The 19,713-nt window shown below is 41.8% G+C and overlaps 1 protein-coding gene across 1 annotated transcript; it reads right to left on the bottom strand.

The window, feature by feature from the left end:
* Positions 1-177: 177 nt before the first annotated feature.
* Positions 178-19,713, bottom strand: b4galt6 (UDP-Gal:betaGlcNAc beta 1,4- galactosyltransferase, polypeptide 6). The gene is made up of 9 exons (XM_051377838.1): positions 18,944-19,713; positions 13,115-13,231; positions 10,839-10,952; positions 9,434-9,558; positions 8,950-9,066; positions 8,603-8,790; positions 8,394-8,516; positions 5,851-5,952; positions 178-5,613 (listed from the first exon to the last, which is right to left on the bottom strand). Exons 1-9 carry the CDS (start codon positions 19,056-19,058, stop codon positions 5,466-5,468), a joined length of 1,149 nt encoding a protein of 382 aa, XP_051233798.1. The 5' UTR covers positions 19,059-19,713; the 3' UTR covers positions 178-5,465.

Below are 19,713 nucleotides of genomic sequence, written 5' to 3'. Positions count from 1 at the left end.
GTCTTGGTGCATGAGGGCGAAGCTTTTGTCGAACGTGCACCCACAGGCGGTCACAGTGGATTGTTACACGCAACTTCAAGGCAGCCATAAACAACGGACAGACTGATCTTTTGGATTCTTATCGTGAACATATTCCTGTCTGACTTGATATGGTTAAAGGGGACAAAACATTGACAATTCAGGAAAACAAAACACTTTTAATCGCTTCAATCTGAATGTAGAGTGAAAAAGAAAAAAGAACTCAAGGCACAAATAAATACTGCAAAATGGAATACAGTTGTCTAATGGTGAACACATCATATGAACGATACTTTAAGCTTTCAGATAAAACGGTTCTGGGTGGAGTCTGCTGATAACCTGCTGACCCGACACCCTAAAGACTAATACAAACGTTTTGGAAAAAATGATCCAAGATAAGACTAACCCGGTTTAGCACTTGGCATCTGGACCAGAGTTTAGGCTTGGCCCATGTGAACTAGATACAAAGATCCATGAGAATGATGGAATATAGTCTGATCCTAAACCCTATATGCTGACTTGCCCTGTCACTCTTCTTCCGTTTATCCACTTGGTACTGCCCTCGAGAAGAGCATTAAAGCACAACGCTGTGTAAAAGAGACAGTCCGTGATATTCAATACTGTGACCTGCCTCGCCTTCTACTGCTTCAGTTGTTAAAGGAAAACTCAAAATTTACATAGAATGGTTGAGTTCTAATGAAACCACATAACCCTGATGATGCAATAGTGATGTCATCAGGGTTATCTCATGAATGACTTTGAGATATTTAGTCAAAATAATATAAGACCGTTTCTCATAATGACTTCAAGAAACATTGGCAGAAATGGGCTTCCATACATCTTGGGCAACAAATGTATAACAGAAATTCCACATTTCTGGAAATGCGCATTTACCAGACACAGGCTTTGAGTTGCAATTTGGGAAGCTGAAACTTACTCAGTGTTTTTGGAGCTTGGTGCCAATTTTCTTAAATTCAAAAAGGGTTTGCTCGTCACTCAAACAGGTGTGACATTCATTAAGGACTACAAGTCTGGATATATCAGCCTCTGGTGATCTAATTATTGTTTTTTTTTTCCCCGTCTTCGTCTGACACAATGCTAAACTGCTGGAGTGCCCCTTTAACAAGCTGCATCTCCCACGTAAGGGGTGTACATTTCTGTTGTTCAGTTCTTCCCCTCTCTGACCTTGACTGTCTGTGGAGAATGTTTGACTCTAAACCAGATGGTTTGCTGATTATACACTACACTATAAATACTGTAAAAGCCAAGTCTATGTTTAGGCTGTTGTGGGAGAGTGAGAAAAGATGCTCCGCTTGCTTTTGATCGTGATTAAGGTTTGTTTTACTGTAAAATGACAGACGCGGGAGAGAACAGGTGGGTGGAGAACTGCAGAGGCCAGGTAACCCTTGCACTGAGGGGCGGGGGAGGGTAGGCAGAATCCTGACAGGCGATGCTGATGAAACAAGCACTTAAAAAAAACGAAGAAAATGGGGCGTCTTGGTCTTGGCCAATATGGTGGAAGCGTTTTTGTGGCTAAAAACTGTCTGTCTGGAATCTGAATGAAATCATGTTCAAAGTGGCGCGTTTCGTCCCTAATTTTCCCTAACATTAAGAAAAAAATATTTTCTTAGAAGGAACTCTTTCTGCTTTCAAGGGAGCTGAGAAACCACATGAGTCAGTCTAGTCATGGAAGTGGCTTCTTATTTTTGAATACGGCTTCTCAGATATTTGATATTTCACTACGAACAGTAACTAATAAATTAAGGCATTACTGCTGCATTAAATACTGTAGCAACAGACCAATGGGGGCAGGGTGTATAAGTAATGGTGATGGGGGGGGAGGGGTTATGCCCTGACCAGTTGATCACCAAGAGTCATGAATACAATGCTGTGATGAAGTGAGCAGCTGGGCCACGTGAACCACTTCAACAATATTGCTGCTACACGGTCAGACCACGGCCAATGCAACCTACAAACACGGCCCACTTCTTCTCTTATGCAAAAAATGTGGTACTAAGCTAAGAAAGGCATAGCACAAGAGAATCATCTGCTAACCCGACGCTGTTCGTAGCTCGGAAAAAGGAAAGAGCACAGCTAAAATGGCGACCGGTGACTGCTCTTCTCTCTAATCTCGCTCTGAAGTGTTAAAGCTTTGTGGCGGAACACGAGCCGGATTGTGTCGTAGCATTGAGGTTCAGCCACAAAAAAACAAAACAAAATAACAACTGTAAACATATACAGGCTGCTCCGACAGTCACCGCTGCAATGGCTTTTGGGAGGGTAGGTGGCTTAAAGACAGCCTTTCCCAGAAGTCCTTGCAGCATTTGTGGAAGAACCCTGACGGACACGTAATGCTTTAAAAACTATAGAAAATAAACATCACTCTGACCATTTCATGCCTGGAGCCCATTTTCCCTCTATTGTCAGCTAAACCTCATCAACTGCTTCACTACATGTGGACCCGTCAGCTTTCTCTCCAAATATTAACAGCGCACCGACACTGTCTTTTCAACACATGTCATGAAAGCCAAAAATACCACTGAAGCACCTCTGAAAAGTGGTGCCATTTAACACTTTTGGTTATAAACTCATTTCCACGTCTTATCACACAATGTCTCCACTCTGAAAAAAGACATGCTTTTATTAGCCTGCTGTCAGGAGTACTGACAGGAGAGACGCATCAGAAAAGAATGACTGCGCCGCGGACCATGCACACTGTAAGATAACAGCCATCTTCTAAGTCCAGTGATGGGTCTAATACAGTCTAGGTCGCTGTATCATGTCAATGTTGAGGCACGTCAGAATGCTCACAGCGCTACAACGTAAACAGAAAACTAAATTAGGCCCACAACTAAAAATTCAACTAACCTGCTGATTACTTTATCTTCAAATTGCTCGCTGTCTTACTAAAACAATTCATCAATTATCCAAACAGCTGCAGACTAACTTTCTGTCAATCAACTAAATGACCCATCCCAAGTCCCGGCCCTTTTTGCTCTGAGCTCCAATGTACAGGAAAAGAGGAAGATGACTGAGGGGGGCGGGACTTAGGAAGGGTCAGTTGATTAAATGACTAATCGTTTCATTTCTAAAAATCAAAATATAAATGAGAGCAGAAACGCCATCGACACACATGGGCCATCTGCTGCCACTCGTGTTTTAAAAACGTTCCTCCATCTTTACCAAATCACACGAAGAGGACCTTTAAGTAGCTACTCTCGAGCTTTCAGTCATTTCACATGATCTTCATCAGCAGACATCCATAACAGGGCAAACTCCCCTCTGCTGATGAAGATCATGTGATATGACCAATTCAATGGACTTCTTCATGAGTTTCTCAACATTTTTTCTACATTAAAAAATGACAGTTATGCCACCATGATATATACAGTACACAGCTAGTGTGTATGTACATATCTGTCGGGTTAGACAGCGTGTTACGCGTACTGTTCTGATCAGTTGATTTGTGGCTTTCAGCAGCAGTCACATAGAAACCATTTGGTTCTGAAGGTCTTACACGTCTTTGGTTACCAAAGCTCTAATTGGGCCGTCGGTGGACGTGTCTCACAGTGAGATAGGACCACAGTTTGGACCAAAATGGCACAGTGTGTCAGGGCCTCTAAGAGACTCTAACTGAGCAGTTAACAAGATGAACAGGAAATAAGGGCCCAGGGCAACAAAATGGCCAGAGTTCTAATTTAACATCTCTGGACATACAATCAAAGAAAATGTCCAAACATACAATTCATGGTCAAATTCAAAACCTAGAGATATAGAGGAGAATCTTAACAGTGAACATCTGGTCAAAAATAATCTGCCTACATGTTTCTCTCCATCTTTATAGTGCTCAAAGCTTTAAGAAATTAAACTTTTCACAGCGCGTGCCATTCAAGAACAGCAGTGGCTCCAGCTGCGAGGGGCTGATGCCAAGGTTCTCTCATTCTGGCCCTTCTGACTGCCTCACAAACTTAGAAAATATTAACAACACCATAGTCCAGACACACACACACAGCATCCAGCCCCAATCCCCATGCTTTCAGCGCACGGTACAGTACAAAGAAGAGATTTATCACATGGTCCAGCACTAAATCATTGGAATAAAAATCATAAAAAATAAAAACACATCTGAGACAAAAAATATACACTCACATGAGACCATGAACCTGTACTAAAGCATGTTGTGTGGACACACTCCTGCTGTAATGGCCGACCCTGCTCCCTGTACAAAAGTCACGGGGGAGGGACGCGGCTCCCTCCGTCTGAGAGCAGCTCTACTCTTTTTCACACAGTGCACCTCAAAGAGAAAAAAAAGCACACCAAAAAAAGGCAAAATTAAAAAATATACACATCTCTAACTGATGAAATAATTTATGTCTGAAAAAGAACAAAATCTGGTAAACAAAATAAATTAAGGCATGCAAAAGATAATGTTAAATCTTGAGATTTGGATACTTTTTTTTTTTAAGCCAAACATCCTATATTGTTAGAAGATCTTCCTGTTAGGAAGAAACCACTCACTCTTTATTAAATCCTCAGAACGAAGGTAGCTGCCAAAATAAAATTCAAACCCACTGGAATATTCACTGTAATATGCCCGAGCGTTTAAAGGCCCATATTTACATGTTTGTGTTCTGTGTTCGAGCTTTTAAGAGGCCGATATTTACATACATGTTCATGCGGATTCAGCAGCAGTGCAGCGAAACAAAACGGCAAAAAACACTTGAGTGACACGACAGGAGCGCTTCGTCCTGACTCAGAGCAAAAATAAATACTACATTATCAAAATAAAAATAAAAAATGTACATCACAAACATTAATGTCGACCTCGATCAGATCCCTCCTTTTAAAAAGGAATTACTGCGGCCTGACGAAATGATATGTATAAAACAAAACAATAGTAGAAAGTGAGACAAAGATCTTGTCTGTTGGCTTGTAAGGTGACGGTGATACATCAGAAGTGAAGCAGTGCGGAGCCGAGCGGGAGGGAGCTGTGGTTCTGCCACGTTAAGGCTTTGCAGTAAACATCGGAGCTGAGATGCTGCTGCTCCCTCCAGCCTAAACCAAGACTCATGTCAACTTGTAGAAGTTAAGCCGGCACGGACAAAAAGACATGCAAGACACACACACGCAACACACACACGCAACACACACACACACACGCAACCACACACACACACACACACACACACACGCAACACACACACACACACAGTTCACTTTGAGAGACTTTGCCACTGCCTCTTCATTTTTTCCTCTCTTTTCTCGGTTCACCCCTGCCGGCCTGCGCCCCCCCTCCTCTCCTCTGCCGCTACGCCTCTGAATTTGGCTTGACGGGGGCGCTGGGAAGCCAGGCCACAGGGGAGTTGGTGAGCTGGGGGTGTGTGGACCAGGGGTTGGGTAGAGGGAGGGGAGTGGGGGGCTTGATGGGGCGCAGGGGGCGGGGCAGTTCAGTAGTCTGTGATAGGAGCGAGCTCAGGGTACAGGTCCACTGTGATGTTCTTGTAGAGGCTGCTGAGGGAGATGTGGGGGCTGTAGTGGAGGTTGTTGAGGCCGTCCAAGTGTTGCCGCTCTTTGGAATACCTCAGCAGTTTATACCTGCAAACACACAGTCACAGTTCTCAGATCAGCCTTTATACACTCCGTCTGCCCCCAGTTCAAGCTCTAGAAGGAGCTCTATGGCATAGAGGAAGAGGATACATAAGGCTCTATCTATCTAAATCACTTTTGTGAAAAACAAAGCAGACACTGGAGTCAGTATCTAGTGGGTGTCAGATGAAGTTCAAATGAAAGAAGAGACTTCATTTTTTGCTGTGATTCAAGAAGCTGCCTCACCTCCCGAGGAACTGCACCTCTCCTCTGTGGTGGTGAGGGATTGACTTGTACTTGCCGATCTCTCCCTCTGGTCGTGTCACATTCAGACCGGCGTAGTGAACCCTGAGGAGAGACCAGGCTGTGTTACTATTGACGGCACTGAACCGATACGAGCATACAGCAAACATCAACCCATTGTTTCATGTGCTTCAGTCTAACGGAACACTGTGAGCAGTTTACCAACAATCTGTTGATAGGAACATGAGGAACATCTACTTACAGGCATGATTGTTAAACATTTGTTGGCAGTGAGCTGAAAGTACAAAGCAGTCAGTTGAAACTGAACAATCAGGCTGAGAACATGGTGATTATCTCTGTTTGCACACAAATGGAATCACAGTAATATGATGGTACTGGCTGATATTTTCACTTGTTCTATAGCAGTGGTTCCCAACATTTTTCCTCAAGGGACCCCTTTTCTATCATTAATAAAGTGAGCCCTGCCTAGGTGACATATTTGATGGATTATATTCAACACTGTAAAGAAGTTTGTGTAAAACCAGAGATTTGGATGAATTTTGAGAAGATAAAATCCTGTTATTTTTCTTTTCTAAAAAAAATGTTGTGTCTTCCTGTCCCCGACACTTGGCCATTGTTCTATTAGACAATTTACTTTACATTTCTTCACAGCAGTGACCCAAATGCTGCACTGTAAAACCAGACAAGTTCTTTTAACCCCCCCAAAAAATGTTGAAACTGATTTTTTAGATTAAAGAAGATTAAGTCGCTTTTAGAAGTAATTTTAAGTATCACTACCTTAGTTTTGTAAGTTACAGAAACATTCCTGATTAATAACTTTTAACAAGGTATTTTGTTTTCACAGTACATTCTCACTTACTAAAGCTACTGGATCAAGAATGTCATTTTAATTTAAAAACCTGAGTTGGTTTGAAAAAAAAGGTCTGTTTTGAAATTCTATGTAACCTGGCAGCCCTTCAGGACATTGGTGGATCAAATGGCAGCAGAAAATGTAACCCTGTAATACATGTGAACCTCTTACTTGTATTGTCACATATGTTCTTTCTGTCCCTGCTATATTTATTTACGTGACGCACCTTGTGTGCAAAATGACTGTCTTTGATTTGGCGGTACAGGTTGGTTCTACCGTGAAAATCTTAAATAAAAAGACCTTGTTCTTGTAGTTGGTTTTACTACCTTTACTTGATGTAATCAGTTTCAACATTGAGTTAAATGAATTTATCTGGTGTTACAGTGAGATATATAAGCCTACTGTGTATATTTTAAAGTTTTTTAGCACACCTTAAAATCAAGGTGGCCTCGTGACCCTCTGCAAAGCTTTGGGGAGTCCTAGTAGGGTGCTATATGGTTCCATTCATTACCACTATGGCAACGGAGGTTTCTCACATCAAAACAACAGCAAAAGGCGTAGTTTGCTGACGTTGTGAAGTAGTGTGGAATCATGGGAGTTGTCTTCATTGTTAAATATCCACCATTGCTGATAGAAATCTATGTGATGTGACTCATGGACGAGGTCATGTTTAAAGGTTTGTCACATTGGACAGCATATCCTAAAAGTTATAGCAACTAGAGGCAACTGGTGAAAGGCAGCGAGTTGTGGAGCAAAACATAATCTCTCCTCAGAAACCAACGCCCTCACAGCTTTACACTTCAAAATCAAACTTAAAATCGCGTTTATTTGCCTCATAAAGACGATGTGCATACTCTCAGAGTCAGGGTCCTCTGGTTGGATGTCAGCTGAATAATGAAGAATATTGCAACTTAATTACTAAACAGTTAGAATTTAATATTTCATTTGATACAGCTGAGTCACATTGCCTACATTTCTTTATACGGGACAATTTTCCTAAAATTAGATTGAAAACAAAACGCAATATATCGCCTCTTTACAATATCATTTAAAAATGAATTAAAAACACAACTTTATACAAGTAACGTTAACTTAGTTAATTCAATCAATTCTTAAGACCTGTCAAAATCCTATTGGAGACATGTTTTGGCTTAAAGAGTCAAAAATCCAATAATCTGAATTTTAAGACCCAGGGGACACCCTGAACAGAGACATTGTCTTTATTCCATGCATTATTCTTCCTTGTCAAAACCTGGCATCTACATTACCCACAATGCAACTCCACTGCTGACAGTTGGGTAGCAGGTAGCAGATTGCTGTGTTATGTTGGAGCAGCTAATGCAGCCTGGAGTCACAAGCAGAGATGAAGAGCAAGCTACAGAGGTCTTGTGAGCTCATACATGTCTTCCCCCACAGTTTTATCCCCAACCAACACTGACTGAAGTGACATCACTTGAGGACATTAACCAGACTACACCTCTGGAGACACTAAAGTCTGTTGCTTTGTCAGTTAGATAGATAGAGCATGCCTCAAGCCTAGTTGCACCCACTTGTTAGCCATCAAGTGTGGAAACAAAGCCGGTTTATGTGGTCAAATCCCTCCCTGCCTTGATGGCTTCCTATGAAGGGGTCTGAACACTGTGCATCCACTGCGTCCTCGCTTTAGTAGACTAACCTGTTCCACAAGTCATCATCCTCTCCTCCCCAGCCCCAGAATGCATTAGGAAAGCCATTAATCTTGCGGAACTGCTCCACGGTGAGTCCGCTCACACCACCAAAGAACTCGCTGTATGGTAGGCTGCAAAACAGCAACAAACGCGAGTTAAACATACACCTGCAGGATCTGGATGGGTTCACTGCCTTTGGGTCAACGGATGCACTCACATGTACATGTATTTGTCCAGCTTGGCAGCAAAGTGGCGGGGCATCTGACCACAGCCGTAGTAGTTTCGGTCGTTCTCGGGGATGTGGTCCACGTCATGGAAGATCAAGCAGTCCCAGTCCAAGTCCTTCATGGCCTCCAGGAATCCCACATTAAAGAGCATGGCTCTGTTGAAGGGCTGGCTCCCACTCTGGACAGACACACACAGACACACACAGACACACACGAGTCAATGAGTCTATAAAATAAATAGTCATATGAAGTTTTGTTTAACGTCAGGGACTGCCTTCACTACCCAGAATGCCTCACTATAGACTGCATTGCAGACACATACAACAACAGACGGTACCTGTTCGATGACGTAGAAGGCAAACTGCAGCCGCTGTCTCTGCAGGATGGGGATGAGGTGTTGGAAGAGGATGGGGAGATGTTCATGGCGGTTTCTGAATGGAATCAGGATGGCCACCTAAAGCACAAACATTAGAATAAGAATCAGCTCATGCCTACTGAATCCATCTGGTGTCTTTCAGGGTTACAGCTCTTTTTAACAAATCATTTCCCCAAGACCTTTCCAGGAGTTTACCTTGTTAAATATAGGACAGCAGTTGCTCACAAATGGCCATATAATTTATCAGTAGGCCCACAGGTTTATGTAGCCAATCTGAGTGAGGGTGTAAAGCGGCTGTGGCTCAGAGGTAGAGCAGGTCGTCCACTTGGGCAAGATACTGATCCCCAAATTGCTCCTGATGCTGCATCATCGGTGTGAATGTGTTCGATGGGCTTTGCTATCACTGAGTGAATGTGTGAGATACCTGTAAAATGCATAAACCCACCTTCCAGCGAGGTCTGCAGTCCTTTGGTTTCCAATGGCCTCCAAACTCCATGTCAAAAAACTTAGAGAACTTCAGTTCTATCTCCTCCATGGGGATCTCTGTCATGTTTACTTCCATAAGGCCCTCTGTGGACAGATGGGGTGGGGGTGTTATTCCACTGACGCAACAAAACAACAACAAAATGACTGCACAGGAAAAAAACAAGGCTGTCATAAGAAAGACACAACCCTTTTCTTGTTTGTTCCTGCTTAATGGTTTTCATGAAATCATTCCATCAGACCAAACACTGCTTCATTAGCTCCACACTGAGAGAATACTGTGGGAGGGGATGCTGTGGGTACTGTGCAAAAGGCCCAGCAGGAGTATCTGGTGCACAGAGAGGCTTTACCTGCCTCTATCAACTCATCAGCAGGAAGCTACAAATCATACAGATAGTAACACTGTTCATTCGCAGTGACCAGCTCCACCTGCTGGAGGAAACCTGCATATTTCAGGAGGGTTTTTGACACTTCCATTTATTTTTAGCAGCTTAAGTTTTTTTGTTTTTTTTTCTGCAGAAATAACGTTAATGCTTTTCTTTTAACATTAAACACAAGCTGCAGGGACAAGCTGATTTAACTAAGAGATGAGTGAAGAATTTCATTTCTGTAGAACGCAAATGAGACCCTCAAAGGACAGGGACCCACGAGTTTCATTAATGCATCCCTTCAAACAGCGGAGAGGCCGCTACTTTCTGCTAGCTGTTACAATTAGCAGTTGGGATTTGATAGTATTTTACCACATCTTCTTAGTGAATCTGATTTCATTATTAAATCTGCTTATTAAATCTGAATCCATTCCAATCCCAGTATTGAATCTTTAAATTTAGATTAGACAAAGAAGCTGAATTCTGAGAGGACAGAGATTGGTTGGAATGTTCATAACTTGCAGTTACAACCTGAAAATTAGATGAGACAGACCTCAACTTGTCACTTTTGGTGAGCAACGATTCTCCAGATACAAAGTTAAATAAAGGGAATATGAAATCATTAAATATGTATGTGACTTTGACTCACTTTATTTTTCACAATAAACTTTTGCCAAATACTGGAGGTCCTGATTCAGAACTATTACATTATTGATATGGTATAAAAGAATTGAACTGGGGGCTGATGTGATCAGCTGTTTTATAATTGCACACACTCCTTTTTACCCCCATGTGTTAGTGAAATGCTGCACTGTAAAGCTCTGTACGAGCCATCTTTCTTGAAATACAGCAACTGGAAAAAGTCTTTGGACTGGCAACTTAACAATGAAGCAGCAACGGTTGAAGTGCAGTAAGAGGCTCTTAAATAAAAAAGACGGACTGAATGATTCACTGATGCCCTGAAAGCCCCCCCTCCTGCTGTCGGGTACCAGTACTCACTCATAGAAGGTAGTCGCTCTGGGCAGGGGAGGTTCTGGGCGTAGGTGAAGTTCTCAGGGAGGTACGTGGTTGGCTGGACCAGGTACTCACTGGAGTTACTGCCATCAGGATAGTCTGCTTAACAAAAAAAAAACTACATCAGGCAAAACAGCAGACTACTCCAAACCACATCACCTGAAGCAAATGAGACTCAAACAGGATGTCTATTGTGAAACTCCAGAAACAGTTATGCCTTCAAATTAGGGCCTTTTACGTTTTACGTGTTTAAAATGTGGTTATTTTAGATAAATGTCTCTTGCTAGTCTTAAATTAATAAAAAAATTTAAGCTTATTTACCATTTGATGCACTTGATGCTACTACTGTACTGTTCAGGGGGAAATATTGTACTTGTACTAGTTTGCGTGCAGAATAACAGCTCAACAACACCAAGGTGGTCAAAAGAGCAACAATATAGTTCATCTTCACCGGTTCCTGCTCTCCTCTGCTGCTGTGATCCAAGACTTTTTGAGTTAGTAATTTACTTTATTGTAGGATCTACTGATTTTTATAGTGTTTATAACAACAGAAGCTATTTTAGAAGTTAGATTTTTAGAAAATCCAGTATTTCTGTTCTCTAGAGCCCAAAAAGATCTATGAAAAACATCACACCACCCTAGCCTAGTCATAAAAAGACAGCAGTTGCAGCGTGGCCAGTGTGTCTGAAAGGTTGTGAACATACAACTGAAAGTGGCAGATGTAGAAGTACTACAGTAGCAGAAATACGACTTCTTGTAAGCTAGTAGTTTACAGTTTTAATCAGCATTTGCGACAGATTCATCCACACCCCTTGCTCTATTATTCTCCACTGCCTCTGCAACTAACCACGATTTTCATTATCGATTACTCTGTTGTTGTCATTTTCTCGATTAATCAAGTAGTTGTTTGGTCGATAAAATGGTGAAAAATGTTAATTAGCGTTTCCCAAACCCCAAGGTGACCTCACGTCTTGTTTTGTCCACAACCCAAAGATATAATTATACATTAAAATAGTTGGCAGTTAATTATAAGGACCAGTGTATAGGATTTAGTGCCATCTGCAGATAGCAAAGGTTCTTTCTAAAGGCAGAAAAAGAAAAAACGATTCCCATATTCAGGTGATTATTCACTAATGAAAACATACCTATACATAATATATTTCATTTTTGACAATAGATCCTCCTAAATGTTTCACACTGGACCTTTAATAGCTAACAAGTAATCTATTAATTGATGAATTGTTGCAGCTCTATTGCTCTCTAAGCTAACAGTTCAAACACCGTTGTTTCAGGGGTTGAATGTGCGTTTGCTCAAACTGGGTGTTTAGTTGCTTCAGTAACTTCAGTACTCTGTTGCCCATCTCCAGCAGCAAAATCACAAGACTTCCTAAAATCTTTGCTGAACTAACTTGAGTATCTAGAAAGTGCTCTATAACTGAAATGGATCACTGGAAATGTGGCTGGCTTTGTTGCAAACAAGCATTTGGAAGGAAAGCAGAAACTGCAGCTTTTCCCAACTGAATGTGATAAAGAGTTGAAAGCCACATGCCAGCCAGGGTTTGAGTGACAGCTGTTATCTCTAAAATGCATCTTGGTGCATGTATGCAGTGTGGCTACACACCACCATCTGGACATCCACGTACTGGAACTGGCAATCTCATTTATCACAAAATAAATGCTAATTGTACATGCTGCATGTAGAATGTTTGAATTTGGACAAGAAAAACTGCCAATCATCCATAAAGTAGGGCTGTATCCAACATTCAAAGCTTCCGCTGAGGTTTTCAAATGACGCTTTGAATGACGTATTTTATCTAAGGATGTCATTACCTTAAAAAAATAAAAAATAAAAACAACAAAACAAACAAAATCCTGTGAATAGAGTGACTCATTGGATTCAATTTGTATTTTTTATTAAATTAAACTTTAGTAATTTACTTTAACGTAAATTCATGCAGGCGAGCTAATCCAACAAGGGCAGAAAATAATGATGAAATAATAATTGCGCCCTCGAGCTTATAACATAAGCGTAATGGATTTTTTTGTTATTGTGATTATATCTATTCATTGTCACTGACGCATTGTTACATTGCTGCTAAAAAATCCCATTCATGCAGGTGTCTGTAGTCTGAAACTGTACAGGAATGCCAGGTTTAAACACAATAAATAGAAATATTAATAAAATATTGATGTAGTATTTGAATGACAATGTACAGACCCACCGTATGGTAAAAGGGCGTGTGTGTGTGTGTGTCACTTACCCGTCCCGTTGAGTGTACTGTTCTTGTTCGTGTACAATCGGATCATCTGGCCGAAGGTCCTCACGTTGTTCCTCAACATGATGCCCTGAGCCTGCACCATGAAGAAGTATGTGTTGGCTGACAGGAAGACAGAAGAGAGACATTTTACTCACTTGTTCTAAAACACTTCTTATCGTGTAGCTGTTTGATTCTCAAGCTAGAAACAGTCAGTGCACGACGTGTTTAACTACATGAATCAACAGCAAACACAACAACAACGTAAATATTGTAAACACTGTTACAATGTGACTTCTTAGTTTGAAACGTTGGCATGATGGTAAAGCTGTAGGATCTCAGTTGACTAGAAAATATCCACTGGAGCTGTAAGAGTGCAAGATTTGGTTGTAATGTACCTTATTATAATGACTCCTGATTAAAAAAAATCCTTAATGACTCGGAGGAGGGAACCAGTCTTGTGAGAAACATAAAACATAATTCTGCAGGAACAAAATCTGTTTTCTAGTTTGTTTCATCCTACTAATCCATTGAAAGTAATAACGGCACAGAGTAACAGCCACAAACAATACGTACAATTCATCATTGATGTGTCAGTGAAACAACCACAATGTTCTGTCTGCAAGATTTATTTTACACACATTCAGAAGGGAACAATGCAGTGGAATCTGTTCAAGTGACGGCTTTCTGTCATTCAGACAGAGGTTTGTTCTGGCTTTGCTCACATGCTGGACATTAAGCATTCTGCTGGATAGCGATCATTCAGTCCATGCAGCTGGCCTAAATGAAAAGGTGGGTGATACTGCTTTTACCCTGTACTGCGTGGAGAAAAAATATTTCAAAATCATTTTTATAGACTGATCTGAGAGGAATCTCCGCTCACAACTCAACACTGGCTCATTTACAAGGTCTTGGGTTAAATTCAGCTGAGGGGGTGATGACTGAGTGATAATTTGCTCTTAGTGTTGTCATAAAACAGAAGACATGTGTTTCTCTATGCATGTTTCACCTTGGGTCATATGACTGATGGCATTTAGTTCAGACGTGTCGTGTTCAAAGACATACACAGTAACCCAGTAAGCTTGCTCTTGTGACTTTCAACTAAAAGTTCTAAATGCTAAAAAAGGTTACAAAACACAGGACGTGATGGTTGTGAAATGACTATTTAGCATGGATTTATGTCTTCAAGGCAACTGAAAGACACACAACTTCCACCTTAACTTGTTTATGCATAAAGTATACAACCCAAACAAAATCTATCTTGAAGTCAAAAACTAGCTTCTCTTCCCATTAAGGTAAACTAAATCACACACTGTGTAATTATGAATATAAATGTGTGAAAATGCACAAACAAAAATGAACTCATCAGTGATGCTTCAGAAGACACACAGTTTCTGACAGAGGCTGACATCTGGCTGGATCCTAGAAGGCCGACTCACTTCTAGGGATGGCAGTCTGTTTATTTGTACATGGTTAACCCAAACAGAACCTTATGTTCATGCTCTAATTCACTGGGCTGCCTAAAAGAGCATTCTGTATTCTTCTCCTAAGTCTCCCAGACTTCTATCTGTGAGGTGTGTTCCTACCAGTGTTAGTCTGCCATGCCAACCTCTCTTAAACTCCTCCTGAGTAGCTGCACGTTCCTGAGATAACACACCGACTTCTATAGAAGGCTGGCTACTCCACTCCTTTTGGTGCACAAGTTTCACTCAAAAAAAAATGTTACTCAAGAAAGAGAAAATCAGCCCACAGAACCAAGTCTGGCTGTTAGAAATCAGCAGACAGGAATAGAATATGCACAGCAGGGTCATATTAGAGAGCCTGAAACAATTAGAAAATATCAATAGAGCTGCGCCATCTCCTCAGAGAGCTGTACGGAGGCAGAAATAAAGACGTAATGGTCTGACATGAAGTTAGATGCCAAATAAAAGCAGTGCATTATTAAAATGGAATGCAGCCAACAAAAATCATTCCATTATAGGTGATGTTACACTGCCAGGCGTTTATAACAGAGGAAGACAACTTGCCAATAAAACGCTCTCAGTAAAGTAGTAAACTGAATATTAATTTTACATTATGTGATTCATTTTATTTTGGTCACATACTGAAACTCTAAACTCATTCAGATGAAGACATTCCACTTCTGAAGTGAAGGAGTTATCTTAATCTCCAAATCTATCGTATGTGCCAAAAACTGAAGAGTGTGTTTTTGCCCTGTGCTCCTATAACAGTTGAGCAAGCCCCGGTCAGAACCTTGTCCTCTTCAGACTCTCCTCTGAGTGAGGGGCTGAAATGCAATTCAAATTTTTCAGGACAATGGCGATTATTTCCAGGATATTCTGGCATTTTGATCCATTTCCAGGTGTTTCTATGACCGTAAAACTAGTCCAGGTTTTCCAGTTTTTCCAGGACAGGTGGGAACCCTGTAAATGCATATTGTTCCACGGTATATATTGTCATATTACACAACCGTAGTGTCACTCTTCCTGATGACCAATACACCAGTTTCAATGTGTGTGTTAGAATGAGTAAACAGGACAGTGTGGATGATAAGAGTGTTATCACAGAGCAGCCAGGCAGCCTTCGGTGTGGTGACAGGACTGCAGGCAGCTAGCTGGTGAAATGACAGTACAAATGTTTGCTAGAGTCCCTGAAACCCAGAGAATAATCATCCTCAGTTCAGGATCGGAGAAAAAAAAAGTGTACATGCTTTTTAAAATCCCTCCATATCTGCTGCAACACAATATGAACTACACTTGCCAACTGCACACGTGCTTGAAAATTCTAATTTGTCACAGGCAAGGCAGAACAAGCAGAGCAAGAAATGACGGTCCCCAATCCTCAAATTAAAAATCTCAACTGGATGTTGAACGGAACATGAAACAGAGCACTCCCAGATGGGATGAGAATCCACACAAGCCTGTCAGTCAGTGCGGCAGCATGCTGTACAGACAGCCCAGGATGAATGCAGACATACAGCTGGCTGCAACACAGCTGACTCCACCGGGCCTGGATGAAAACAACCAATCACCCATCTTTCTTGCCTCTGATTGGTTGTTTTCATTCAGGCAGTGGCAGATTTATTCAGAGATGATCAGTCTCATGCACTACTGTCAGGATACAGTGAAAGTCTCAGTAAACATCACAAAGCTTTTCTTATACCAACTGCAGCTTTAAATGAACCAGACTGAAACTAAAGGTTCTTAAACAAATGATGTGTAATACTGACTGCTAGATCAGGAGAGTCAGGCACCCTGAACATTGTTCTAGGTGTGTAAACATTAAGAGAAGAGACCTGTGTCCACAGACACACTCACACTACCTGCTGTTTCACACACAGCGCAGGGAAAAGAATTTGAAAAACGCCCTCCTCTCAACTGTCTGATCTGCACATACCTTAACCATAACCAGCCACAGACTGCCTGCAATTTCAAACCACGTGCAGTGTACAGATGGGTGCCAAAGACCAACCGTCTCAAAAGGGTCTCAGCGCAGTACGAGCTCCTGGAACAGCTTCTGCAACACATTTTGTGGACACAAGTCCAAACACATTGTGTATGCCTGACTGGTAGACATTGGCTTTTTCTAACTTAAGAAATATGGCATGGCAGAAACCATAGCTAAAATCAGTCCATTAAAACCCTACTGTGAGTGTAGATGTGTAAAACCGTTATCTGAGATCATTATTTCAGTAGAATGTTTATTGTTATTCAAAATCGCCAACTATTTTGATCAACTGGTGAATTGTTTCGAGTCTTTTTAAAATGCACAAGTTCTGATTTCAGCTTCTTAAATGTGAAGATTTTCTGGGTTCTTTAGTCCTCTATGACACCTGGGGTCCCTGAAGGGGCTCCCCAGACAACTGAAATCTTTTAATTTCACTATTATATCATTTACAATCGAGCTGCCAGACCACGCGCTATCGTACATCTTGAGTGAATTTTCCCAGAACTGCATCTCCTCCCAAGCATGACCAACACTGATTGCCAGTAAAAGGCTGCACTATGAGCACATCACTCCTGTCAGCACAAAACCACTTCCCTCCTGCATGTGAACGTCACAGAAACTACCCAGGACAAACCCAATCAAGTATTATTCTGATGGATTATTGGTCCATAATAATGTTTTTTCACTCTTTGGGCAAAACATTTGAAAGGCTTTATGTTCTATAAACCCCAAAGAATCAGTCATTTTTTTATACTTAGTCAGAACTATTAATTAGATCTGGTTCAGTCAGAGCTGTGGAATATTAAATCATTTACAAACTTCTTTTTAAAATATAAAAATGTGAACTGATCCAGTATCTTATTGGCCATGAGAAGTGGGAATTATTCGTTAACTCTAACAGGTCATTTTCCAGGCTTTTTCTTGACAATACAAGACAGAACTTGGCAAATAGACTACATTAATTTGTAACGGTACCAGTTCATATCACATAGAATATATTTTACTTTACAGAATATTCATCTTCATGAAAGTTAAAGTGTTCATTGCACATACAATTAATATCACTGTGCAGCTCTGGAAGAGATTACTGAAAGTCTGTTCCACTGCATCTGGTAAGGACACTTGGAAGGGTCATACAGTTTATCCAACCAACAGTCGAGTTTCAAACAAAATACGCTTATCTGAGCGAAACTTTTCCAGGACAACAGAGATTATTTCCAGGATATCTGGTGATTTAACAGATGTTTCCATGGCTGGAAAACTGGTCTCTAAATTCCCAGGGTTTTCAGGATGGGTGGGTACCCTGTTATTGTATCGGCTGATGAAAAAAATCCATACTGTGCATCTCTACAGCAGTAAACAATCTGAAGCCTTCCCAGCAGCACCCATCAAGTATTGTTCCACATGTTCTTCCTCAATATTGAATAGAATTTTTAGGTAATGTACAAGAGGAATGGGATTAGGGCTGCACAAGATGGTAAAAACATCACATTGCAATTATTTTGACTGATGATGCACTTCACGGTTAGTGAAGGGATGATCATTTGTGTCACAAATTTAATTTTCACTAAAAAAACTTAAAATAATTATGTAGCATTTTTTTGAAGGTCCATACCAAACAAACATGTTTTCCTGTCCAGAGGACACACTTTTATCAAAACATTACACCTTCTCTGATTTGCATATTGAGATTTCAATATCAGTTTAATTGTACAGCCCTAAAAAAAAAAAAAAGATCTGATTACAGGGTTGACTTTGTTGCATACTGTAGAAATTACAATACACTGACAGTTTGACCCTAGTTCAGTTCCATACCTGCCATAATATTGTTTCAGAGACTTTTTCACCAACAAGACAAAACTCAGGGCACACAGCTACCCATTTTAACTGGATCCACAGAAAGCTGACACATTGGATGGATACTGGTGCATTTCGGCCCAGCAGCACAGGTGAATGTAGAATCCCAGGCTCGGACTGGCTCACCCTGCCTGTGCTGCTCAAACGAACATCAGCAGTGATTCCCACAGTTCATTCATTCATTCATTCACTCACTCACTCACAAGTCAGCCTTGCGCCAGCTTAAGCGCGTATCAACCATAAATCAACATTAAGCTAATATCTCACTCGTCTGGCCCACTGCGACACACATGTTCCCCTTTAAACATCGCAGAAGAGCGGGAGGGCTGCTGGACTTTACGCCCGGGGCGGACCTTTGAGCTAACGGGCTAGTCCGTTAGCCCCGTTAGTTAGCTAGTTAACGGTTTCAGCGTTAGCATGAGCAGTGACAGACAGCGGCTGAAGCTCGTTAGGGCTGCACAAGATAATCCACATATAATCACATTAACTGCTACCTTGTGAGGGGTTTAGTGTAAGCCGCTGTTAACTAACCTATTCCAGGAGCCACGTAAATGAAGTAGAGACAAGTGGTGGACATGGAGAAGAAGAATATGAAGGCCAGAAATGATCGGTTGGACATTCGCAGCAGCCGCCTCCAGTTCACCATTTTGGCTTAGGCCCGCTTCTCTTTCGCCGATATGAATCCCATAAAATACTTTTTTTGGAGTTTAAAAAGTCCTCGAATTGACGGACGAAAGTGTCAATGGCGTGGTCATGGGAGAAAACCTGCACCGTTAGAGCCCGGGATGCAGCGCGGAAAAGGGGGGCTAGCGCTAGCGGTGCTAGCTGGCCTGCTTTCCCCTGCCAAGAAATTTCCAGATGGAAAAAGCAGGCCCGTAACGGCGTTATCAGGCAACGGAGAGCCGCATGGAGCACCACCGGTCGGGCATAGTGAAACACTCCGGGCCAAGAGCTCAGCAGCAATACTATTTAAGGAGACTCATGGTAGCCGTCCATGGTTGCCAGCGAGGCTTTTATCGCTAGCGCTGGTGGTCGGTCATTGAAGGGGGCAGGACCGCTCTCTGCCTCTCTCCCACACACGGTCTACTCTGGGCCGGTGCGATGTTTCCAAAACAGTCGGTGCACTACTTCGTCGAACCTCGCGCACGGGAGTCCAGCAGTCATGCCACCGGGAGTCTCCGCACCGTCTCCGCGCGACCGTGGCATTCAACACGCATAAGTGCGGGGCGGTGTGCGAGAGATAAACTCCAATAGAAGCGATATGAGGTCTGCCTCCTTTTCCCTTTTCTGCTGGCACTGCA

This window comes from Dicentrarchus labrax, unplaced genomic scaffold (genome assembly GCF_905237075.1).
Source record: "Dicentrarchus labrax unplaced genomic scaffold, dlabrax2021, whole genome shotgun sequence".
Taxonomy (NCBI): domain Eukaryota; kingdom Metazoa; phylum Chordata; class Actinopteri; family Moronidae; genus Dicentrarchus; species Dicentrarchus labrax.
This window is presented reverse-complemented; position numbering and strand designations above follow the sequence as displayed.